Source organism: Corvus kubaryi, unplaced genomic scaffold (assembly GCF_017639235.1).
Source record: "Corvus kubaryi isolate FWS band 111438036 unplaced genomic scaffold, C.kubaryi_AGA036_p1.0 76, whole genome shotgun sequence".
NCBI classification, from domain to species: Eukaryota; Metazoa; Chordata; class Aves; order Passeriformes; family Corvidae; genus Corvus; species Corvus kubaryi.
The window spans coordinates 7,416,001-7,442,304 of NW_024582063.1; the positions used below are offsets into that span (position 1 = coordinate 7,416,001).

The window sequence follows — 26,304 nt, forward strand, 5'->3', positions numbered from 1 at the left end:
CCTTGAGTCCTAATCATTATGCATCTGTAAAAACCCAAGACTAATTTCTGTTAATTACTTATGAAAAGCAACTTTTTTCTCCTTACCCAAGCCATAAAAAAGCAGACAGACATTTGGACGGCGTTATCACTAGTCACTTCATACTGAATGTGCCACAACAATAACAACATAATTAATGCTCACACAGCAGAGCTCAATTAGGGCTTGGGGAGGAGAAGGGGGCCAATACGACTGGAAGGTCTGAACTGAAGAATACTGAAACTGATGCAAAGTTTCCTTATGATTTCAGTAACCTTTGAATTGGGTCCAAGATGAACGTTAGTGAGATCAGGGCTCTCTGAGCATGTTGGAGCTGTTATTGCTGGTGTCTCTGCAGGGGAACCTTCAGGACATCACTCTGCCTCTGCCAAAGGGGGAGAGGGAGAAAAGCTGTCTGTTATTCCAAAATATTAATGAGATATTAAAAACAAGACAACTATCCTGAAGTTCAGTTGTTGATTCTCACTAACTTAAACACGAGCTTTGCTACAAATTGATAGTCAATGCCTTCAAGGCAGTAAAGCCTATCTTGTCTGTAGGATTGCTGGGAGGAGTGACAGAAAGCAGTAATTTAGAAAGTGTATTGAAGCTGTGTGCAGTGTAATATAGACCACTGGGTAGCAATTAATTTTTGTTAATGAATTTAAAACTAGATGTATGGAAGTGGTTATATGAAATGTATACGCTGCTAAACAGCTAACTAGTCCTTGGGGTCTGTGTTGTCATTATCTGTATGTAAATCATTTCAGCCAGCACGATCTAATGAGTCAAAAACTGCTCTGAAACTGTGGCTGAGATTTGCAAGACACTTTTTGAAAAACCTTTTGCCCTGCTTCATTGCGTGGCCCTTACAACGAAACTGTGTCTTATCCACTGGCTGATTAATCATGTCTTATGTGGAGACACTTTATAGGTTTTATTGTGTTTCAGAGGAGTTATTTCTAAACCCTAGGAATATCCCATGTTAGTGGAGATGGGAAATTAAGGAACATTCAAAATCATTCAAGAGAAAGAAGGAGCACAGCTGAAAGGTCCCCAGTGACCCCTCCTAAATCCTACCGTTCTTATGTGGCAGGAAATAGATCAAAGAAATAAAATAGTTAACTGTGAAAGGCTATCTGACTAAACCATGCACACCACTGTTTCCTGAGCATCAGAAAGTTCTATTATCGAATTAGAAGCTGTCTCTTTCCTTCATATGCTTGTTAAATCATTGTGCCTCCTTAGTTCCCCTAAGGTATATGCTGCAATTTCCTCTTAACCAGCAATGAAGATAAATAGCTCCTGTATCTTTGCTGTTTACAGTTATCTTAAGCAAAACCAAAATTAGAGCAGAATCACTGCAGCATCACAGTGTCTTTACAGAATCTTGAGTATAGGACAAAAAGTTGGAATATCTCAGAAAGGATATATGATACATGAAAACTAAATATGCATGTGTATGTACATGTATGTATATTTACAACTAATCACTAATAAGACCTCAAAAATAAAAGTAATTAAAACAATAGATAAGCCTGATGTGCTGTAACCAGATAATGAAATGTACAGAGCAGACTGGAATATTTGGAATACCACGCTCTGTTTCTCACCTCTTTTTTCACAGCGTGGGCATTATATCATGGTTGTGTACATTCCAGTTAGCTGCAAGTGAGAAATCACCGTCGAGGTCGCTGAAATGTCAGTGCCACAGACGCTGAGGACAAAAATGGATGGAATTCCCTGTTAAAACTCTAATTATCAAAACTCAGATGATCCAAGAGGAAAATGTGTGTGTCCTATATGCTCTGTACTGCGGTCTAACAGAGACACTGCCTGGCTGAAAAGCCATACAAACAAACCTGTGCCATAACCTATTTCAGATTTTAAAACACTGAGTAAATTTAGTCTCTGGCACACAAATACAGCTTTATGCTGTATATTTGCTGAATACTCTTGAAACCGGCTACGTGGTTTTTAAGCTCTTTAGCTGAACCCTGTATGGTCTGAAATACCCAGGTCGTTAGCATTCCTGCCAGTTTGATATGATGGAGACCTTTACTTGAACTGACCTCAGAAGGAATAGAAGACTAATTGAGGCAGCCCTAGTTCTAGCTCTCTAGAGGTGTAAAACTGCAAATGGTATCTGGTGCATGCATAAAAAGGTTTACATAGTGGAAGAGGGATATAGGAAGGAAAAGAAAGACTTTTCTTTCTCCATGTCTCAGCAGCCTATTCCCCCTTCCCCCTGAAGCTTCAAGAAAAAAAAAAATTCCCATCTTAATGTCATTGCATGGTAAAATAATAAGGAAAATAAAAGATAAAAAAAAGGGAGTGCACCCAAACAATCCAGAAAGTGAAATTAAGACAGTACTTGGGTGCCTCAGGGCTGTAATTAAAACTATCTAGATAAAAAGAGATATTCTACCTCAGATTTATGCTCTGAGAAGAAAAAGGCTGAAAGTAAAACACAGCAAAAGAAATCCGTAATTCCAATGTATTCAAGTCGCCCATCAGAAGAAATGGCATTAATTCAGGTACCCAATTACTGTAATGTGGTTCAGAGCACCTCAATAGGTGTTTCAATCTCAAGCCAGGACTAACATTTGTAATCCTTTAAATGCACTTAAGAAATTGATGTTACAGCCCCACAATCTGTTAGGGGCCTTGCTTCCTGGCTGATTGCAAAGTATCCCACCATTAATTGGATCATCAGAATGTGATCCGCGTTCTGGTCCCCGGATTATGTAAGACTGACTTTGCTCTGACGCGCTGAACCAGAGGCTTCTTTTGCTGGATATTTTGACCCTTAATGTAGATAAGTGGTATTTTTCATCAATCTTAGATTGCATTAAAAAAGGGAAATGTCAGTTCAATGTGGGGCGTTTAACTTAATTCAACATCTTTTAATTTAATACCTTAGAAAAGTTAGTCCGTCTCCGACCTGCCGGAGACTTCTGCTGATGGAATGGTTTGTGGAGCAGGGCTGGAGGCACGTCGTTCCTGCTCCATAACACAGTCAGGTCCCAAGAGTCTATGCATGCTTCATCCCTATATGAAAGGGAAAAGTAGAAAAAAACCACAAAACCCAAAAAAACCCAAACCAAAACAACAACAAACCCCCCTCTCCCCCCCACTCCAGAATGGTAACCTGGCCATGCTTTATCAGATTGGTAATGAGTTTCCTCAGCTTCTTTGGACAGTTCCCTAATGACTGCTCTATGTGCCTGAGGGAAAAGAGGCAAAAAAAAAAAAAAAAAAAAAAAAATTCAGTGTTTACTCCCCTTTTTTTTTTTCCTTGAGCTTCAGGTTTTCTTGATTTTTTTTTTTTAGATTTTATTTTTTTATGAATCAGAGTGTTTTAATAAATTGGCTCAATATTCTTAATGTGCTTTAGTGCTGCAATAATGGCTGGTCTGAAAATCCTCTACAGAGACTAAACCTAAAATCCTGTTGAAAATATGGGACATTTTTTTCTGACAGAAGGAGGCTTTATCTCAAAAAAAAAATTATATATATATTAGCAGAATAGGAACAGGACATGTTGTAACACTTTTTTTCCCCTCTTTTTTTTTCGTGTACTGCATCATGAAAGCCCTCCTAGAGCTTCTTCTCCTGGTATTGAGTGTGTTTATCCCAGTGGTACAGACAGAAGTTCAAAGGCGACTGCAAGGTTGCCTTTTTTTTTCCCAATGAAAACAGTAAGTTTCCCAGTTTTCTGGACATTGCAGTAGGCATCAGATTGATCTGAGTTTTACTGTGGCTTTGGGAAAACCATTACAGGGTAGGGTGTCTCTGGGGCTTGTGATTATTAGCAGTGAAGATGTTGAGGTGAAGAGAATAACATCAGGTATCATGATCAAGGCTTGGTGTTTCTCCTGGAACTGATGCTTAGTAATCTTGGGTATGGCAATGATTTCAGTAAAATTAGTACTCACTACCTACATTATATATATATATAGATATATATGTGTATGTTAAAAATTGCTGTTAGAATCTGACGTTTTTGGTGTCTCAGAGAAAGAGCAACCTCTTTTCATCTGTGTCACACAGAGGCAGAAACTCATGGAAGTCATCTGCAGCCGAGGCTGGCTGACTTAGGTCTCCATTCTTTTGTTTTCTGTCAAGATCTCGATCTCATTTTTCCTACTCTCCCCTCTCCCGCTTCTTTTGCAAGGCATTCAAATTTAGTGTCATACTGTGGGCACTACTGAGGCACAGCAATGGTGAGGAGGTGGCTGGACTTCATGATTCACTGTCATCTTCTAGGCTGTGAGAATTTTTTTAAGAGGTCTTTAGAATTTTACAGGTTGAGAAAAAAAAAGCTTTTGAGGCAAGACATTTGTTTTGTGAGAAGTGTTTGATCCCAAGGAGAAGCAGATGGAAGAGTGTGGCTCTTGTACTTCCCCACTCTCCTGCTGGCCAGGACCTATTCAAAGTCTGCCATGTAGGAAAAAAAAAGGTCAAAACTTTGAGGCAAAGAGTTTAATCATGAGGTTTGGGACAGTCTTGTTAGACATCTCATCCATGTGGTTTTTGCAGTCACTTGGGATGACACCCTGTGAGTTTTCTTAGCATGTTAGAGAACATAGCTCTCCTTGTTTTAGTCCACACAACTTAGGTTTTGTAGATTGGCAGAATACCTAGATTAGCCTTCCCGCTGGATTCAGAGACTGCAAATACAGATACGTAAAAAGCCTTTTGGTGGGAGATATTTTTGTGATCTTGAACACAGGCAGGAAGAGAACTGGTCTGGCATTTGGAGTGAGATGCCTTGTTAACAATTAATTGTGCATTGAGCAGGAGGAGGCAGTTTCTGGTGCTGCATTGGTGGTTTGGGTCCGTGTTGCTGTTACTCATACAAGGTATGCGGTTCATACGTAAGTGCCTGACCTTGCTGGCTGTTTCCCCTCTCCCTTTTTTTCTCTCTCATTTTTTCCTGATATGAACTGAATAGGCAGGCAGATATATCCAGTTCTGGTCAGCCTAATTGGCGCTAGAGGTGATATGGTGCTACACCAGGACAGGGTAACCTTTAGGTTTAGGCTCCTGGCTGGAGCCCAAGAAATACGTGTGCTCCCAGCAGCTCTCTGGCTGGTGCCTTTGAATCACATTGTGTATTGGTCATGGTGGTCTTCTCTCATTGCACTTGTACAGCTCCTGGTGCAGGAGGATCTTACCTGGAACAATAGATACCCCTGAAATGTAAGTAAGAGCCCTGGATAGAGATTCCTATAAGCAGGTGACCAGCTTTCAAAAATACAATATTCTTCTACCAAGCGTGTTTCATGTTACAGTTGTTTGAATCTCTGTGTTCTCCTTAGAACTGCCCCCATGGATGAAGAATGTGAGTTCCTCCTGTAATATTACATAGTTGCTCCACTCACATGTGAAGAGAAGTCTGACGATGTATACTTAATATACTATCCATGAGGGAATTACACCGGTTTAAGCTTAAATATTTTAATGGGCAGCGTTGAATATTTGGCCATGTTCAATCCTGGCATAAACAGAATCACCTTTCCTGACGTGAGTGAAGCTCTTTCTACTTCTGCCAGACCTAAGTTTAGGTTGGAGACTTCCAGTCTCATAACTCGGCTTGTTCAACACCAATACAAAGCTCTTTTATGAAAAGAGAAATATAAAGCAATATAGGCAAGTCTATAATTACTTTGGCTACAGAACAAACATATTGTTTCTTCCTGCCTGGAAGGGCCTAACCTTCTGCAGGGAGGGTAGGATCTGTGATACCTCCGGTATTGATAGCGTTCCTACAGCAACTGCACTTTGCAGCAAGCTTTGTACTAGCATAAGATGCTTCTGAGTTGCTCCATTGTGTGGAGGGGAAAGGAAGCTGTCGCTTGTGGCAATGCCTTCCTGGGCAATTGATTTTAAACTGTGCATCTCAGGGTGTTTTGCTGTATGGAGTTGCACTGGAAATGCTTCACTTCCAATCTGTTTAATTGGAGTCTTCGGTGACACTTCTCTGTGGCTTTATCCACGGATAGAAGGATGATATACATTTTACCTTTAAGTACACTACAAGGTTGGAGAGTAAAGTTGAGTTTGCTCTGAAGCAGATATATTGGCTTCCCATGCTTTGAAGACAAATGGAGGCTCATCCATCGCTGCTACACCAGTATGCTGGTGCTGTTTCTGGCTGCTTTGGGTTAGGATTTCAGTTTTCCCTTCCTTCCTAATGGGGTCCCTTGGTGGAGAATGCCATCCAAGTGCAGGATGGATGAGGTGCCCTAAGGACCTGTATCAGGCTTGCCTTTTAAGCAGTTCCTTGCTGAACTGTGAACTGGACTTTCCTTGGAGTGCTGTGTGAGGATATGAATTCAACTTTGAGACAAAGAAAGGGAGCAAACACCACATACACCAGCATATATCAGCCTGAAAGCACACAGTATTTGGTGGCAGTATTCATATGCATCTAAAATTATTTTCTTGCAATGTCTTCAGTATTTCCCCAGGGCTCTGTTCTTTGTTCCAACTCCCTGTGGAAGAGGCTGAGAAAAATGGCTGATGTGTTCGCTTTGGCCACTGTCAGCGCCAGGCTCGCAGCAGAATTAATTCTGTCCTCCCTAATGACCATCAGTTACCTCATTGCCAGGGAAGGGGCCCCTCTGTCTGCAGGATCACAGTAATGAAGTTTGGTTACGCAGGAAAACACACTGCAAAGGCTGGAGTGTTCCTGCTTGCCTGTATGGCTGGCTGATACAGGTTTCTCTGTTGGGTGGCACTTACCTGTCCCAGGGTGGGCTATCTATGAACAGCTGGCATGCCTGATGTTTGGCACGTTACTGGTTTTGGTTTTTCTTTGAAAACTAAGCCACATGTTTCCTTCATGTTATGGGGAAAAAGATTTAAAAGAAGTGGGCAGGATGAGACAAACCCACATGCTATATCCATTGTGATTGTGTCCTTCACTGGGGTTCTCGGTTCCCTGAATATGTTTGTGAGACCAAGTGGGTTTCTATACATATGGAATATTTCTTTACATTGGGCTGTGTGCTTTTTTGGGGATTGGACTTTTATTTAAATTCATGAGTCCACCTTTCACACAGGTCCAAATGCACAAAATGCAAATATTTTTCAAGGCAATGTTGCTTATTTTCAGCAAATTCAGACCATCTTGCACAATGGTGCAAAACTAGTTCCCTGTTTCTATCTCCCAGACTGGCACACACTATGAACTTTACCTGTGCAGTTAGTTGGATGCTGTTGGTAAAAATGTAGGAGAAAAGTGTCCTAGAAGGGAGCACTAATCATCAGATTCTGCTATGTTGTGAGCAATAGCTCACATGTACTAGGGTGTGAAGCTGAGCACATCCCTTTTAAATGGTTGGTTTTGGTTTTAGTGTTGAGCCCAGCTGTTCCTTGAAACACTCTGTACAGTACAGTAATTTAGAGTGTAATGATCTTGCATAAGGAGGCAGATGTGAATCACAGGTGAACTACTTCTGAATGATGGCAAGGGTGTGAGCACTCCCCCTGCCCTTGTCTTTCCCCTCCCAGTCTCTCAGTCTCCTAGATTTATTTTCTCATCTCCCAGATTTATTTTCTTGTCTCCCACTGCTTTTTTGTAACACAGGTGGGCATGTTCCAGTATGAGTCTGATGAGCCTGCTATGTACTGGTTAATCAAGGTTCTCATGGTTGATTTTAATGTCTTTTTTCACTTTGTCCTACCCTAAGAAACCCATACTGCCTCAAGTAGCTTTGAATATACCAATAAGTGTATGTCATAAAGTGAGAAGCAAAACAGAGAACATGTCTTCGCCCAGGATTTGGAAGTGGTAGCAAATGACCTCTTAGCCTTCTTTTGCTTTTCAGATCTTTAAGCCCTAAGCCACCCTAAATCTACTGTCCCTATAAAAAGCTGCATTTTAAAAGGCTTTAGGAGGCTTGCTGACCTTGCAACCTACTTTGTAAGGAGTCTGCACCCACAGCTATTAAACAAAATTAATTTCAGCACTTTTAAATTGTTAATCTTGCAAAAGACAACTTGCTTGCTCTCCAGTGATCCCACAGGTCATCATTCTGTGAGCTGCAAGCCATCACCAGGGTTCATGGCTCTCAACATCGTGAGAATGCTTGTGGTCTCCCAATTGCCTTGAAAAATTAATTCCTCTGCCCTCCACGTTTCCTCCCCAGCAACTCTTGGAGATCTGGGCTCTTCATGAGCTTGTTGTGTGTAGCAGCTATTCACCAGTAGCCCCGCTGCAGATAATTCTCATTTTGAAGTTATTCTGTCCTAACTCAGTTGCTTCTCAGCTCACGGGAATGAACTTGGGGCAGCAGGACATGAATTCAGGTAGGAAGTCACAGGTTTTGTCTTTGGAGTGTTAGGGTTTCTGTTGAAAGGGTGATGTCTCTAAAGTTATGTTTCCCTGTATCTGTGCGGCAGATGCTTTACCAGGTATTAATTTATTTTGAATCTTCTTAAGTGTATTTTTTCTGCCTGGCCATGAAACTCGAAAATGTTTCCCTTTTTCCTCCAGGTGGGGTATGTATGAATGCACTGGGGGTGGGGGAGAAAGTGCACACTGTATTTGCTATTATCATGCCTGGTTGTCCCTGCTCCTTCCACCTCTTTTGTCTCTGCCACTCAAGCCAATTTCAGCCATCCGCCAACTCTCATTTGGGATAATAGCCTCTCTTTTTACTGTTGTCTTGTCATGTTTGATTCGGCAGCACAAGGGTTTTAAATTAGCCAAAACGCTTGCATGCTGGGCTTACTCCGCTGCCACTACCAGTTGTAGAGCCACTAAACCACTTGATGCTGAAATTGATGATTGCTCGGAAGGAATAAGAAATTGTTGGTGGCTACCGGGAAGATTCATTCACGCCGAGCCCCTTTTAAGAAACCTGGGGGGGAGGGAGAGAGAGATTTCCTTCAGTTTCCTGCTGCCTGGCTGGTGGTTGCATTGTGCTTGTGCCAGGTTCCTGCTGAGTGATTACAGCCTTGCTAGCCTGCGTAGTTCCTGTGATTTCAGCATAAAAACAGAAGAAGAAAAATATAGAGGGAAAGGAAGGGAGGGGGATAAAGCTCCAAAGACTTGCAGTTCAATTCAGTAACACAGAATTGTGAAGTTTTAACTCACTGCCCGCCTTTTTGTTGTTGTTGTTATCTAATTTGTTCCCCTGGCTAAAAGTTTACTTGTTAGAAGTTTTACTCTGTAGAAAAACTACTGTATTGGCCTGCCTTTGTTGGTGATACTAAACCCACAGCTGGGCTGTAAGCAGTTTTTAATATTCTCTGGATTAAAAATGATCCATCAACAACGCGATCGGGGATCACCAAGAAACTATACAAACCTCCTAGTAAGACCCCCGTATGCCCCCCTAAATGCCTTTGACTTGTTTACATTAGTGTTTAAAGACATGAGGGGCCAGAAGTTATAAGGGAAAAGATGACAGTGCTTGAGAAGCCGTACAAAGAGAAAATAAATGTAGGATTAAATGTGAACAAGTAGGATGATATGATGGATATAATTATATTTCAGAACTACATACAATCACAAATGCAAAGTGAAAGAATCTTATATTTCTATTGAGTGGATTTCTGTTTGAAGACGGAGTATTGTGTTATTTTAGTTTATTTTTCATATTCCACCACTACCTCCTGGGTTCCAGTGATGATAGGTAGTCACATGGTCAGAAAGGTCAGTAAGAGACCCAAGTGTAATGGCTCAGGGTTTCCAAGTCCGAAGACAAACATTATCTATCAGAAAATACTAGCAATTGCTATTTTAAAACAAAACAACCAACCAGACCCTCTATTAGCCATATCTGCAAGTTCCCAGACCGTTAGAGACATGACTTCAGATATATAATTCATTATACAGTGTCACAAGTAAGACCCTAAATAAACACGTGGGAATATGATTGCATGGCATCCAAGCCAAGAAAGATGTTCTCATTGTATCTAGTATTGCTAACATTATTATTACTAATATTTTAGCACTTTTTTCCTGATTACTAAGCCACATGTTCTCTTGCAAAATACGACCTTTTTCTGCCAAAAGGAATAAGAAAAAAGATCTTGTAAATTTGAAGGTGTTGGCATCCAACTTTATTTCTCTTGCATGTAATAAATCCTGAAGAAATCATGTGAATGACTCAAGCTCTAAAAATACAAATCTAACTAAGAGGCCAAATCTCTAGGGCCCAGCAGTGGTGTGCTGTTGTGCAAGCCCAGCTCTAAGGGCTTCTGTCCATGCCAATTAGCAGTAGGTTGGAAAGCCAGGCAACCATGATGGGTTTAGTCCCGTTATCTAACTGCTGCACTGTTCAGAATTGCTGATTTCCCTGCAAAATCATGACAGATGTATTACAGGAAAATATATTGGTTGAGTAGCTAGTGAGAGAGTTAATGCAAGGGATAATAAGTAGCTAAGGCTACGTCCTCCAGCAGGCTTTGATGTGGTTTGATAATATATGGGACAGGTCAATCTGCCCTATTAGCAAATGTAGCCAGTTTATGCTCTACATACAAACTAGAGATTTGATAAAGCACTAAATTAGTTTTCACAAGGTATTAGATGTTAGATACTTAATGGGATCATCATGCTTTTGCTACACTTGGTTAGGATGTGTTCTGTAACAGAAGCATGCAGCAGCATGACATTTCACCAGGAAAGGAGGCACGTCTTGTGACTGAATCACGAGTCTGGGAATTAGAACGTCCAGGCATTGCTTGGCTTCTGAATTACTGTCTGACTTGCAGAGATGTTTCTCTTTTCACATCTGCAGAATGGGGCTGCGTCCTTCCCTTTCCTCTTTGCCTCCTTGCAAAGCCACCCCTGCTTTCAAAGTGTGGTTTTTTTTCATCCTTGGGAGCAAGTAATCATAAATCTGTGAAGCTTCAGTTACATGAGACTAATCCTGTCCCACTCAGTAGGTGCTGGGAAAGTCCCCTTGATGTCAGAGAATTTACAGGTTCAAGCAAATCTGGGTAAGAAACTTTAGTAGATTGTGAAAGGAGAAGCTCAGGGTTTTGATGTAGTGCTCCCCAGCTGTGCTCTGCATTTCCTCTGTGCCTGTAGTCAACTAGTAATTTAAAATGTAGCTGAAACCAATAGTTTAGGGAAGCCACTAACATTTTTATAGTTAAAAATCCATTGGCAGGATATGTCATTTGTGTACAGATCTGCGTACCTGTACCTATTCTAGCAGTGGGAAATGTGGGTGAAGAAGTCAGCCTTTCTGGGGCTACACAGCAAATCAGTCTGAAGTGGGTCCTTGGTCTGACCACTCCCTTATCTGAGCTGGTGTTTGGTCCACTAAATGCTGTGGGTTTTGTCTTGCTAAATAAAAACCTAAAACTGCTGGCAGTAGTGTATGCCCACAGCTGCCTTCAGAAAACTGTGCTTTAAAACCCATTAAGTGTTTTGTGTTTCTCACATGGACCTAATTTTTTGCAAACACTATTTTACCCTCTGTTTACAGACACTGTTCTTAAATACATTTGGAATGCATCATTTTACTTTCTCTAACATCTCACTGCGTATGCAAGTAACTGATCCTGAATGACCGCTGCCAGGCTTTGCACTTCGAGCGCTCGGGAGACATTCCTGCCTTTTTGTGAAATGCAGCAGGAGTGTCATGTATAAAATGATCCTGTTTGAAAGGATAGAAGCTGTATCCCAATATAGATCACAGTGGAAAATGACTCAAAATTACATGACAGCTTCTCCCCCATTTACCTTCCTCCCCTCCCTTTCCCTTTCTCAGCCTGTTTCCCAGTTGGGCTGTGGTAAGAAACACATCGTGTATTGTGACATTTTAGTTTACTGTTACTAATAATCCCTTTGCATCTTTCATTAGCATGTTATTTATAGGATTGCAAAAGGGCATTGGTACCACTCGGCCTCTGAGTGATGCTGCCACTGTCCCAAGGACTGAGATGATTTTAAAGGGGGCTGGGTTGCACTCTGGCCCTGGCAGTGGGCTTACCCAGCTCCAGCAGAAGCCTTGGGCTGAAATCCCATGATTTAAACCCCACTGAGGCCAGTGTGGACTTTAGGTGCTTTTATAAACAAGAAGACTTTGCCTCATAACTCCTGCTAAGCCTGCACCTGATGAGCTGCTCGGAGCTGGAGGGCTGTTTTCCCTAATAAATTCCTTTTTTTGAACCCACTTGTTAGTCAAGCGTTGTGCACACTAACTACAGCGAGGGGCCCTGGGCATAAATTACTCTCACGTGGCACTGTCTCCAAGCAGCCCCCCAGTTATGGATTACTTTGTTCTCGACTTGACAGGAACATAATTAGAACTGTTGATGAAATCTACCAAATTGTTCCTCCGTGGCCTCAATGGTCAGGAAATTTGGCTGAGTCGTATTTGTCACTGATGTAAAGGCTCTAAACACTTCATATTAACTATGTTATTAATGTGCCCTCTAATCTGTCCGTGAATTGGTAACACTTGGAGGGAGCTTGTGCTCTAATAGCACCTTGTGATGAATTCATTGTAATGCTGCTCAAAAGTTTCTGGAGGGTGGGGAAAAAAAAAAAAAAGAAACCTTAATAAAAAGTGAACATTTCTAGGCTGTTTCGTTTTTCTGTATGTGAATTTTTATGTTGTACAGTTTTGTTTTGTTTTGCTTAACTGGAGATTCATTTAGGCTTTACATTGACAGACCGTTTTCTGTTCTATAGGATTTGCTGACATTTGGGCTGTTTCATTGCCAGAGGAGGCTTTGTGTGTCCCAAAGGAAGTGAGTGATCTGGCCATAACAAATCCTGCCAAAATATTTTAACACCGTTACGATTTTCTAATGCAATGCGTAGTGAATGTGACTAGAAAAGGATGGTGAGTCCATGAAGGGGGTTCGCTCCCTCTCCTCTGCGATTTGTCCGGTGGAACGAGCACGCCGGAGCTGCTGGGGGGTGGGAGACCGCAGCCAGCAGTGGGAGGGGTGTTTGCCTCCTGAAGTGTGTCACTTCAGGTGCAGCAAGGGCTCAGGCTTAATCCTTAAAGCAACCTTCTAAATTTTGGTCCTGCTCTTGAAGTTTGCTGGAGTCCAGGGCCATCAGAGACAGCATTTTAGTCATGTGAGAAAATGTGCTTTGGCTGCTGTAAATGTTCAGTAAGTTTAAAAGGGAAATGTGTTAGGTACTTTTGGATGAGAGGGGGGTTAGTGGCTGAAGGTCCTAGAAGTTGACAAACTCTTACCTTCACAAGGAAGGGTTATCTCGTACTTCAGTATAGTTTTGAGGAACATTAAGGTGGCTCTTAACTTTATAAGCAACTCTGCTTAAAGTGCTAGAACACAAAATTAAGAGTTCTCACATGTAGTGTTCAGGGGATAAAGGCAACTCAGACACCCCAATGTTCAGCTTGGAGCTGTAGGTATGGGAAAACTGAAATTTATATTACCGAGCTATTCTCTAGAGCAGCAGGTAAAGTAACTGCTGGTTTTTTAATACCTGGGTGATTTGTTTCTATTAAATTTAATACTATCCACTCCCCTCTCTCTCTCCCCAATCCCCTTGGCCCCCCCCCCCCCCCCCAAAACCAACCCAAATATAACTTAAGTTAGTATTTGGTAGGCAATTTAAAACCTAAAACCAGTAAGCAGTTTAAAATGTGCTGACTGCAGGATATCAGCCAACATCTTGTGCCCAACATACACCACGTTGGATTATTCTGGCGATTGGCTTCTGCACCAGGGTAAATTTGTGTGTCTTTAGACAATTTTGCATTTATGTGCTTAAAAATAAACGAAGTAGCTGGCCATGTGCACCAGCAAGTTTTGCTTAAGGTAGGAAAGCTACTGACAAATAGAAAAGTTGAGCATAGCCACAGCTCTTCCTCAGATGGCCGTAAGTAAATTCAGGCCTTTTGCTGTTGATGGTGTTTCCCACTTGGATGTTTCCCTGTTTGTTTGGTTTTGAATACCAGACAGAATTGCAAGTTCTCACGCTCATCTCCTGAGCCCTTGTCCAGATTTTCTGGGCTCACACAAACATCCTATTGCCTGTGGCCACCACATATGGCATTTCCCAGGTCCCAGGGGCAATGATGCTGTCACCAAAAGGAGGGAAGTGTTAGCCTGGGAGTTAGGACTTACTTTGAGACTTTATTTTAGGATCTTAATATTCGTAAATGAAATGGGAATCTTAACTCTGCATTTTTCTCATGCAAATCAATCTATTTCTAGTAATGAGCAATTTAAGTTGTTTTTTTTTTTAATATTGTAGTTGCCATCTCGGGAAATCAGGATCAGAATTCAGGATGCTCAAATTAGGTGTTAGTGCATACAGATATTCTGTTGATGAATCTATTATTAGAATGAAGTAGTATTTTCCATGGGTCTGTTTCTTTTCACTGCTTTTGTCTCTTTTCCTCTCTCAGGTAATTTTGTCTAAGTTTATTCTTCTATTCTTTAATTTTACTTCACCATTTAATTCATTTCTACCAAGGCCATGGGCTCTTTAAGGACTTTCTAAGTGATTAGATCTTGTTACTTATTTGTAGTGTGTTCAAAACTGAATTGCTTTTTCTTTTGTCATAGTTTTGGTTTATCACTGTTCTAAAATGGGACGTTATTTGGGGCATTCTACCCAAAAGCATTCTTTATGCTGTCCTGGCTGTACTTCATCTGTTTTTCTAATATGCATTTGCTACTAAAAGTTTTCTATAAATGAATGAGTATTGTATTATGCTTGAATGTCATTCATTTTCTGTGTTTGGGGTTTTGGTTTTTTGGGGTTTTTTTCTTTTTTTTTTCCTTTAGTTTCTGGAAATGTCATGTTGTGCATCCTGTACATACAAATCTAATTTGTCATTCAGTAGACCCAAATGCATGAGGAGCAGAGCTTAATCCTGACTTCACTTGTTTAAGAATAGGAAGTAAAACTACTTCTGTAAAAAACAAGGCTCTTACTCAAGGCGGGGAGGCGAGGAATGGGAATTCAATATCAGAATTGGGTCCTATAATATTAATTTGGTAAAACTGTTTGCTCTCATGGTGTCAGCTGTGGAGAGCATATGCTAGGAGATGCTCGTGTTCAAAATCAGGTTGCATAGTTAATCATTCTAAGAAATAGACTTATCACTTCATAAACTCTAGGAAAGACTGTTTTCTTTTCCAAACATTTAAATTACTGAGCCGTTTTATACATTAAAACCCAATTATGACTTGCATGGTATTTCAAAGAGTTTTCAAAGCTATTTCTTCTAGGAACTGTGCGTAGTCTGAGGCTTTAGCACTGAGTGGATCATATTTTTAACTGTATCAACTGTGGAGTTTTTTTCTACCACAATAGTGTTTTGAGAATGTTCATTACCAGGCTAATCAGTACAAATCCCAAGCAGCCAGTTCCAGAATATGCTGCATGTCCCCTAAAACTAGCAAACTAAAATCCCAGTGTGGCCATTGAGCACCAGGATATAGCTTAAAAATACTTTATTTCCTTTTTCTAAGATGATAATGACCAGGTTAAAGTAAAGGTTTATTCTGCCACCTCTTTTCTGCCACATTATGCAGACTATGTGCAAAACACATTGAGAGAGAAATAAAAATCAAGGTATGTTGCAGGATTTTAGGGAATAAGATTCACCTGCTACTGATCAGAAATACCTGTTTTAAACACCACCTTTTTTCTTGGGGCCAACTTAGTACTTGAGCTAAGTGTCAGTTTAAAAAAAAAACCCAAGAGTCCAGAACTCCAGAATAATCTTTCATCTTACCCATTTGGGTGCTGGTTTATCAGCAGAGAAGTGTATGTGGATCAGATCACACTAATTTGGTCAGGAAATGACCAGTGTGGTTGTGTATAGTGCAGTAGCCAGGGAGGGGTGTGTTATAAATATGAAGACATAAAAAATGCATGTGACACTGGCACCACGATGAGAACACTTACCAAAGGTACCCAGTCCTGAGTGTAGAAAGTTATTACCAGAGCTTTGGGGAATTAATAGGATGGTGTTTGGTAAATGCTGTATTCCCAAATCACCGCTTAGCTACCACGGATATCAGGGCAAACGAGGTTTGTAAGATGAAGTATTCCTACTTTAAGGGCCAAATAAGAGAGAGAGAGTAAGTTTTCAAATCAGAAGCTGCTTTATAAAGACTTCTATGGACCAAGGATCGCCGTATAGGAAACAGCAAAGCTGTTTGCTTTAACAAAGAGATACAGAAGGGGACTAGGTGGTTCCTCACCCCACTCGTTCTGTATCTTACAGCAGAGCTGAAGTTGAGATGAGAGCCTGGTGCTTCTCTTCATGACAAGACTGTATGAATGAAAGGTTGCAAAGATACTAGAATTTACTAAGTCAAGTCATACTTGTCAATGACTTCTCTTGCTAGATATTTAAAGTTCAAGTGCTTGTTTGCTTTAGTTAAGTGCTCTGAAGTGCTTTTAAAAGTGTTGGCCCATTTATATAAACAAATTGTGAAACTCTATTGATAGTCTTCCCAGTCAGAGTGTGTTACCCAATATTTGAGTATCCTTCCTTGAGCCCCAAAAAGATTTGCACTAGCAACTTCTAACGCACCTGAGGCCTGTTAATGGGACATTGTGTTATTTTATCATAGACGTTGCCAGAAATGCAGTTTCTTGGTTGCACACAACCTTGAGGAGAAAATAAGAGGGGAGTCAGTAGCTCAGAAACTTACTTATCCAGAATTTAAGTGTGACTTGAGAAGAAGAATAAGTTGGAGGCCCGATTTCCTCTTGGAACATTTGCAGTAGGGAATTAATACTTACATCTCTCCCACAGTTTTTTCCCCTCCTGCTCAGCTATGCTAACTCAGGAATCTCTTTTAGTGCTTGGAGTCAGGCAACCAAATTTAAACACTTTCTCAAACCATGGGAAAATCCTGTTTGCACACATATGGCCACTCACAGAAAGAAGGGAAGCTACCAATGCTGTTAGTGAAGGTGAAGGCTGGGATGGTGTTCAAGTGCTTCCCCCCAGTGATCCCCTACCGGGCAGTGTTGTAGTGCTTCCTTACTAGTTTTTCTCATCATAACATTGCTCTTCTGGAGTGATGTCCTTTAACCTAATGATGTTGTTTGGTACTGAAAGCCTAAGAATGTCATAAGATTGTATATTGAAAGTTAGCCTTTTTCTGTGGATTAAGAAACACGCAGTATTTGGAGGGATCACTGGAGAGACCTTGTCCAGTAAGATCAGGGCAGTTATCTCCAGGAAAAGTAAACTGAATGCCATCAGCAACTGTCCCCCAAAATGCAACATAGTGTGAACAATAGGGATGTAGCTGAGTGCTATCATAAAACTAAAACTGCATCCTTCTTTAAAAAAATAAAAAGCAGCTTGTCCTAATAATTTTAATCTGCATGTGTAGTCTTTTTACCTACCTTATGTACTATTGGCGAGATTCAGGGGGTGTCATAAGCAGGTGAATTTAGAGCTGTTGCTAATTTAAACTGCATTTAATAAAACACAAGTTTGAGATATCTTACAAATCAGTGAATGTGGCATAGTTTGAAGATTGCTTTTGTCAAGTTTGATTAGCTCAAAGAGAAACCTTTTCTAAATATTGGTTGAGAGATTAATCAGGCAATGTAAGACCTTGAATTATTCCTCATCACAGGAAAACAACATAATGTATTATCTCATTTAAAGACTGGGAAAATGGAACTTTTGAGGATTTGAAATTTGTGTTTTAAAGATTCTACCCAAGGCAAAACTTTCAGGCTGTTCTTTTTTTAAACTGACTTGTAATTTTTCCATGTTATACTTCACTTTCTACAGCGTATTCCCTTATTACAAGCTGATAGTACCAACATCATTACATTGAAGGATGCCCTCATTATTGACTCCATTCTCAATTAATTATAAGTTTGTCGTGTTTTAATGAGTAGGATTAAACTTTCATATTCCAAATATATGTCTTGCATTGCTTGCTTAGAAGCTTTCTAAAGAATGTGGCTGATCGACTTCTCTGAATCTGTACAAGGAAACAAAATATTCTTTGTGCACATTAAAAAGTGTTTACTGTATTTACAAACACTTACAGAAGAGATTGATTAGCTCTCTGCTTTGGAACAAAGTATAGAATTTGGGCAAAAGCTTTGCTGCACTTTTCTAGCGTTCACTGTCACAAACTGTTGTTGTCTTCACTGAAATAGAAGCTCATATAAATCTGTTATGTCCTGTAAAATAAAGGATGGCAACAGGGAGAGTAGCACTGATGTATTTCAGGCACACCCTAATTTTCACTGGGTGATCTGTATTCCTATTCAATAAATGCCAGCTTCCTTCTGTGGCCTTTTTTTGCTCTCCCCCCAAAATGAGATGGTACTTCGTATTTTTACTTAATTGCCCCGTCTTTTAAAAGTGTGGTACATTTGCATCAAAGCTGCTGCCACCTGTGCCTTTCAGATTCGGTCCAGTGCAGCTCTGCAGGGTGTCTATCAGGCTTTCTCTCTTAAGTTCAGTGTGCATTATTAGATCCCGTTCTGTTAACAGAGATCTTGGTCGTATTTTTTAGCAGAAGTTTTATGTTAATTTGTCTTTTGTTTCCTTGTACAGCTTCACACTTTTCTCATTAGTACAGATCAAATAATTTCTAAGAGTGCTTATTCTTTTGCTTATGCACCTGCAAAACATACACACAGGGTGGATGTATTCCAGACCTGATGTGGGACCAATTCTGGTGATTTCAGTATGCTTAGGGGTTTTTTCCCCCCGGTCTATCAATAATAATTAGATACCTGTAAACAATAAGCACCAGTAAGTTTGGACTCTGTGTCAGTGTAGACACATGGGTGTCATAGCAAGGGCAGGTAAGCAGGTTCCTTAACAAAAAGAAAATCTTTCATTAAATATGTTTTTGCATTGCTTGTTTAGCCTGTATTGAATGAAAAGTAACCTTGCAATGTGAATAGCAATGTCAACTGATATCACAGTCTGGTTAATAACACACGAGCTTGATTTCTAGGGGATTGGAGCAGCATGTCCCACACCAGGTAGGAACCCAAAGTCCTGGTAAATGCTCGGCAGCAATCTACACCCCAGGCCATTTCTCATGAGACCTGTTACTACAAATAGCCTGTGGCTACATTTGGGTATTCAGGTTTCCACAGGATGTGGCTGCTCTTTCTCACTTACCAGATGGCTTTTCATGTACCATCACCTGTCCTGGTGCTCCTTCGCCTCACTAACAGAGTTGTGACAAGAGCTGTTGGATGGTTGTGAAAGCTGCTTTCTGCATGTGGCCATCATAATTATCACATGTGGGCACCTTTATTTAGCAAGTCCACACATACATTACTGGTGCAAATGTCTTATGTTTGGGTACATTCATTTTATATCTTCATTTTATATCACTAATAAAATGGATATGTGGTGTTGATATTTCACAGTCTAATCAGAAAGAGCCTAATTTAACAAAAAACCTGCTTGATCTAAGGATCAGGCTTTGCGTGTCTGTATGATAGGGGATGAATTTCTTCATACCCCTGTTTGGAGGAACATCTATAGCTCAGTTGTGCCTTTGCACTGGTTGAAAGTAATTTAGTAATCTCAAGCATGGCAATGGAAGTTTTATACTCCACCTCCCCTCTCCATCCTCAAGCACATTTTGTACATGTACCATCCTTATCATCAGCATCTGTCTTTTGAGTGATGACTTGCTTGTCTCTAGGTCTCTGTCCCTTTATACAATGCCAGATCTAAAATTACATCTGTCTAGAGAGAAAGGCATGATCTCAAAGAATTAGTATTGACCTCAAAATTTTATTGCCAGTAACTACATGTGATATTGGTTTAAATTAACCAGTAATTATTCAGAATCATGTAGGAAAGAGTTAAAAATATTAAACAAAAAAAAATCCCTTTTCCAGGCAACTGGACCCCTTCCTTTCAACACAGCTGTTGCAGGAGGTTTCAATGGTATGAATAAATGTATTTCTTTTAACACTTTTGTTGTTTAAAATGCTATTGTTTCATCTGAGGTGTGAGGAGATGTGCTAACCTTGTCAATGTGGGTGCAGTAGAGCAGAAATGATAACTGTATATACTTTTTTTTTTACAAAAATACAGAGAGTGTGTGTGTGAGAGAGAGGGAGAGACAACTTATTTAAATCCTGAATACAGTCAGACCTCATATGCATTGTTAAAAAAAAGCCCTAAAGAATTGCATATGGATTAGGGGGATGAATATTCTATTATTTCAGTCTGTTCTGCTGATCTTCTTATTGTGACTTTGCGCTTCAGAAATCTGCCAGGAATTTGGCTTTGCTGTACTAGACAGTAATTTTAAATGTGTATCAAGCACTTGATAGTGTATGATTTGCGTGCTGTTGCATTCCCATTCCCTAAATTTTCCACCAATTTATTACTTTTTTCATACTGTTTTAATATTTCAGGATGATGAATATATACAGCATCATTAAAAGTAAATAAAAAATGCATGAAATTAAAAAATGGAATATTAGATGTTTCTTTGCTGTAATCCCTAGGTCCAATAGGAATGAAATGTCTCTGTTCTGTCAAGTAATCCCTAAACATGATTAGGGACCTTGTAGTTTCCACATAGCCCACATAATATTTGTATCATATAAGCCTATTTATGTAAGGTTTGAGTAAAAGTTGTTATTAGAAGACCTATAAACCTATTCTACAATTCAAAAAGATATGCTTGTCTCTTAATCTCTCTACTTTTATTATTTTGCTGGAGATCGCAATATGTCCTTAATTCATATTTCAGAATTCTGTTGCATCTTCTGGGTACTTATATAGTGCGTTAACAACCCCAATGAAATGTATTTTTAAGACAGAGGACTGAGTTCAACAGTTCATCTACTCTTGCAGCTTCTCCTTAAATCCTCATTGGAAGGGATGTGCACCTCTTTCTAGGTCTCTCCTTTGACATCTGGGTTTAATCTGACCTGGGGGTCTGGAGATGGAGAGATCGTTTTTCTCATTTTGGGGAAGGGAAGGTGGAAAGAGGGAGGGGATTAATTTTCTCTGTTTAAATCCTGTGATAATGCATTTTCAGTGATGGCGGTGCTTCTGGCAGCTCCATAGAAAGTTTTAGAAATCAGCTTTTGATTTGATGAGCCTATAGCAGAGTTTTAAAGACAAATAGCTAAAAAGAGGGAAAATGGGGAAAAGCCTTGAATGACAAAAGACTCAGACAGGAGAGACAATCGCCATTGTCTCTGTTTCTTGTGACACAGTTGTGTTGCAGGTGTAACAGCCCAACACTTCCTGTTCCCTGGCTCAGCTTCTTGCCTGGGCAGCAGAAATGCTCATCTTATGTGTTGTTAGGCTGAACTCATTACTGTTCAGAGGTATTGCAGTTCCATGGTAGCACAAGGAAGATCAGGAAATAAATAAGAACAGTAACTTATATGCTTGTATGGTTTGAGGAGGCTTTCATGAAGAAAATATTTTCAAATGATAGCAGGGGTCACCTGTGGCAATTCTGTATTTCCCATAAGGAAATCTGAGATTATATTAACCTTGAGCTATCTACTGAAAAAAAACTGCTGTGGAAATACACCTGTATTGCCTTCCACACTGCAGTGAAATTTACTTTTATTTCATTTTCGGCAGTTAGGGTGGCATTTGAGCAATAGCCCTATTCTTGTATTTATGAACTAAGAGAAGCAAAACTGCTCACTGCTGAGCCCAGGGATCCTCTTCCAGGAAAACTGAGATCAATAGCTGTTATCAAGTCTTCATTTATAGGGAGTGTTAAATGACCACAAAGTCCTGATGTTCGTCAATTAATAGGTCATGCTTAAAACCAGGCTATCTGCCCCCTGCCCCCCACCCCAAGCTACCATAGTCAGAAATTTTGATCTTTGATATCATTTTAAACAGTCACTTTCAGTTGTAACAATTCCTTTTTAGCTGGAGAGACTGTATTACAGTAGTACCAATAAGTTAGAGATAAATGATAGTTTCCCTCGCCAACCTTCTCCTTCCTGCAAGTAGTGGAAGGTGGGAATGAGATGATGATACTTGAGGCTCGTTTTCTCATCCGAAGCAGGGATTTACAATTATTATTGCAGTTACTTTTGGGTTTTGGTAATCAGCAAAAAGGGAAGTGCACACCCCAACTAGAACAGAACAACCCCTGAAAGCTGAAAAGAAAAGCCTTGCATGCAGATGTGTTTTCAGTTGCCTTTATTTCCTCAGTTTAAGTGGAAAAGAGGGATTTGGGAAAGCGGGAGCTTAATTTAACAAAATAATATTATGCTTTCGATCCTTAAAATGAAGGAATTATTTGGATACTTAGCAGTATAATGTCTTTGAATAGTGCTGGTACTTAAGTTAGAAAAAATGATATTGTCAGTGTGCTGTGTTTTCCTCTTATGATGTTTTTACCAATTTGGCATTTATGGGAAGCAATATCATTGTTGAGAAGTTTCCAAATTGCTTTTTATAGAAATCCGCAGAAATTAAATCTCCTCCTTGTTATGAAAATGAAGTGATGTCTTGAGACACTGGTATATTAGCACAAATCTGTGGAGACAATAAGCCAAATTCTGCTTGCAGTTATTGTGTGTCCACTTTTAATAGCTTCAGGAAGCTGTGTTAGCTACAGGCTGTTGCAGGGCATTGTAAATAAGCATACGTTTAACTACAGCATGTGAGCAGTAGTAAGAGGCAGTGTAACATCCCAGCCCTTCTCCCTGTCCCCTTGGACCACGTGGCTCCAAGACATATTGGAAGGAAACACACAAAATGGGTTGGAAGTGAGACCAGTTCAGGGGCAGTCCAGGCAAGCCACTGTTTAGTGGGGATGCAGTGCAGAATTATTTTAACTCAGAACCCTCATGGGTCTTCATAGCTGAATTTAAACCACATAAAAGTGCTGTACGTGATGCGTTTAAATTCATTGACAGAATTAAGGCGGGACTAAGGCAAGTGCATGATTGATTTTCACAAATACAATCAAATCTAAGAGATGGAGGAATGCAAGATGGATCAAATTTTAAGACCTGATTTACCTACATCAGATATTTAATGGCATGCTTAATTTGATTGCTTCACCAAAAACTACTCACAGTAGTAAAGCCACTGACTAAATGTCTGTGTAATCAAGGGATCTGCATGCATCTACATCTTGATTTCCATGTACAAATAACCAGCAATTAATGGTTCAGAATGACTGCAGGGAATGGTTTAAGGTTCAAAATGGCAGCTTTAGAGTTTTGGGGGTCTTTTAGCATTATTTCACTATGTTTTTTAGTAGTATAGGCAGACTTGTGCAAGTCCATGCAAACAGAAGTTTTTTTAACTTGGGTTGCAGAAGGCTCTTTATGGCTGTAGCTAGAAGCCATCTCTCTTCAGCAAGATTGAATGCTTTTAATAATGAGATTTAGGCTCTTAATATTGAACCCAACATACTAGCCTACTTCTGTGTAGCCTAAGTGTCCCGTTACGTGGGTTTGTTAATAAAAAATCAGGAAAGATCTTTGAATAGAGGGATGACAGCTGTTGAATGTGTTCCATAGCAATCCCGAGGCACTGTATACTTTCTTCTTGGGATTTAACACGTTTCTGAGGGAAAAGTCAGCAGTCACTATTGGCGCCCTTTTTATTTTTTCTTTTTTAATTCATCTCATTGTAATGTGTATGAGGTACATTAGCATATCAGACCAAGAGTCTTGAAAATACTGATACATCCTCATTATTTTTACTGTAGTATTTCTATAGCAGTGAATCATCAATTACATTAAGTCTTTTTATTTCCCACAGCACAACTACAACAATTGAAATTAAGGGTGTTATGCTCACAGTCCCTTTCACCACTCATTCGAGTACGGGCAAACTTTGGCTGTTTTCTCACAGTAACCTTTGCAATGCAACAGATAAACATTATTTTTGTTTTAATGACTCCCAAATAATGTCATATTTAAATGAAATGCAGTTTGCCTCAGCAGGGTTCTTTGAATTTATGAGCATTTTTGTCCCATATCCTACAATAATGTGACAAATATTTGCATTTTTACTGTTTTCCTTGAATACTTTTAAACACCCATTTTTAGGAGACTTCAGATTGCTTTTGAACATCTTTGAACGCATTTTTAGCTATCACCAAGCTTAAAATAGGAACCCTTTTTTCAGCTTATCTTTATTAAACACCTGTAAAAATCAGTGGTATTTCTTTTTTCTTATAAAGCTTTCTTCCTTTAACGAATGCCAGAAATGCTGCACAGTTTGTTCCAGTATGGGCTTCTTTTCTTGGCGGTAATGGGCAGTAAATGGTCTGGTAATGTCTCTTCCATACACACAGACATTTGCCTGCCTGAATATCATAAACAGAAACTAAAATTGTAATGAAATGCGCCTGATCTTTAACTATAATCAATTAATATAAGAAATGTTAGGCAGCTTTCAGAAAATATCCATAATTAAGTCATAGAAATTGATCATTCTGTACAAATGATCATGCTTACAATAAACCTCTAATTTAAAGAGTAGGTGGCCAGGCATGGTTAAAGGCCAATTATTTACTTTTTCTTATTGAATATTCATTTTCCTTTTTATAAAACCATGGGTTTATTTGTCAGGGGAGGGATTTTTAGAGTGTGTTTGTTGTTTGGGGTGTGCTCAGACAGGTACTTTAGAAGAAATTCTATTATTCAGAATCTTTATAATGTAAGTGTGGAGTCAGCAGCTTAATCTTGATGTTCTTGGAGGCAGTTTCACAGAGTTCTTCGTGTCTTGACTGAGTTAAGTTTTCTGGTTTCATGTGCTTTTTTTTTTTCAAGAATGAAAATTGGCTGATTATTTTTAAAGCAATGTTTTCATGTGCTGAATCAAATTTTAAAAAATCAATCACATTAATTCATGGTCTCTATACAATCATACTAAGACGTCTCTAACATTCACAGAAGTCAGTGGAAAGGTTTCTGTATTGTTGTTCTCCTGCAAAAAGAACTTCTGTGTATGCTTTTTAATCAAAAAACCCAGCCAAATACCCTGTACAGAATTTCGTAAGTGAAACCAAATAATTTAAAATAAGACTGTGGTTACTCACCAGTCTCCGTTTGAGCACTGTGCTAGATCTTGGTTAAAATTAGACTTCCTTAATGGACTGGCTAGGGAAGGTAGGAGCGAAAATAAGAAAAAGGTGACAGAAGTAAATATGCTCATAAATACAGAAGCACCGTGTTTGCTTTTGTGGCCTTTGATCAAGCCCAGGAGTTTACTTTCAAAGGACATTGTGGGATGCTTGGGAAAGGAACAGCCACCCGGTGTAATTGGAAAGGGGGAAGGTCTGCAGCACAGCGGCTGCTGCTGCTCCTGCCTCTCTGATAAGATTGTAAGAGTTGCTAATATCAGTATTCAGTCTTGTAGCGTGTCAGGGCGCTTTCATGTGAACTGAAGTGAACTGTCTGTACGCGCTCCCTCCCGCGCTCCTTCCCAGCGCTCCGTGCCGCATTGAAGTCAGGGGAGAGGAAAAAAAGATTTGAGGATTGCCCAATTTGTTCTGACATAAAGAGATGTTTAGCTCTGTGAAAGGTGGTGGAGGCAGAGTGCCTGACTGATATTTCAACAGGCTGTCTGCTGGGATTGCTCACTTCATGTCCCTTCATATTCCTGCTGTGTCCTGCGCGAGTGCTCTTGTCTAATCTTCACAGCGAGAGTACCAAGAGTCCCCTGGGCTTCAGTGCTCAATACCTTGTTAGACGGGGCGTACGATGCCGCAGCTCCTTCTTTTGTACTCGCTTTTGCTCTAATGTTTCAGGCTTCTTTCAAGTCTAATTATTTTATTTTTTAAAGGGATTTGCTAAAATAACTGTGTGTCTCTTGTAATCGCCTCGGTCTTCTTTTGGCAATGCCAGATTTGGGGGATACCAGGTAGAAACACGTGGACGGGAAGATAATAAAAGACCCCAGTAAGTCAAAGCTTTAAGCATCATTCTGTGCTTTTGTTTTTAAATTAAGGTGCATTGACCTCCTTTGGCTGGTTTAGAAAACAGAAGAGAGAAAATACTCGTTGAACAAGCAGTGGGAGGTATAACATGTTGATAATAAAGCTGAGACAGTGCCTGATCAGGAATGCTGAACTCCATACCAGGGGATGCAGGGAAGTTTAGTTGTTAAGGGTCTGTGTGCTTTTACAATTCCAAACATGTTGTGATGCATTCTGGCATGCCACATCCTGTTAGATCACATCAGGGCAGCCCATGGAGCCAAGTTACGCTAAGAACATGAATTAATGAGAACTAATGCTCACCTCTTATTGCAGGAACATTATCAGCACCTTGTTAGCCACAGTTCCTATCTGGATTCAATCCTCCTAAAGCAGAGGTGATATTAAAGATATATGCATTAT

At 39.9% G+C, this 26,304-nt stretch overlaps 1 protein-coding gene and 1 long non-coding RNA gene across 6 annotated transcripts in view; one reads left to right on the top strand and one right to left on the bottom strand.

Moving 5' to 3' along the window:
* The window catches only part of ESRRG (estrogen related receptor gamma), a 342,923-nt gene that overhangs the window by 100,091 nt on the left and 216,528 nt on the right, over positions 1-26,304 (top strand). For 2 of the 5 annotated variants that reach the window (XM_042051852.1, XM_042051850.1), the window contains one exon: positions 12,686-12,744. The exons of 2 other annotated variants lie outside the window; for them this stretch is intronic. Coding sequence is in view for 1 of the 3 variants with exons in the window: in XM_042051849.1 (XP_041907783.1) it covers positions 12,805-12,839 (35 nt within the window). In the remaining 2 variants the exon portion in view is untranslated. One more of the 5 variants, XM_042051849.1, reaches the window with a different exon arrangement.
* LOC121675972 lies at positions 262-25,200 on the bottom strand. The gene is made up of 4 exons (XR_006020302.1): positions 25,003-25,200; positions 2,937-3,069; positions 1,632-1,735; positions 262-403 (listed from the first exon to the last, which is right to left on the bottom strand). It is a non-coding gene; the product is annotated as an uncharacterized LOC121675972 (long non-coding RNA).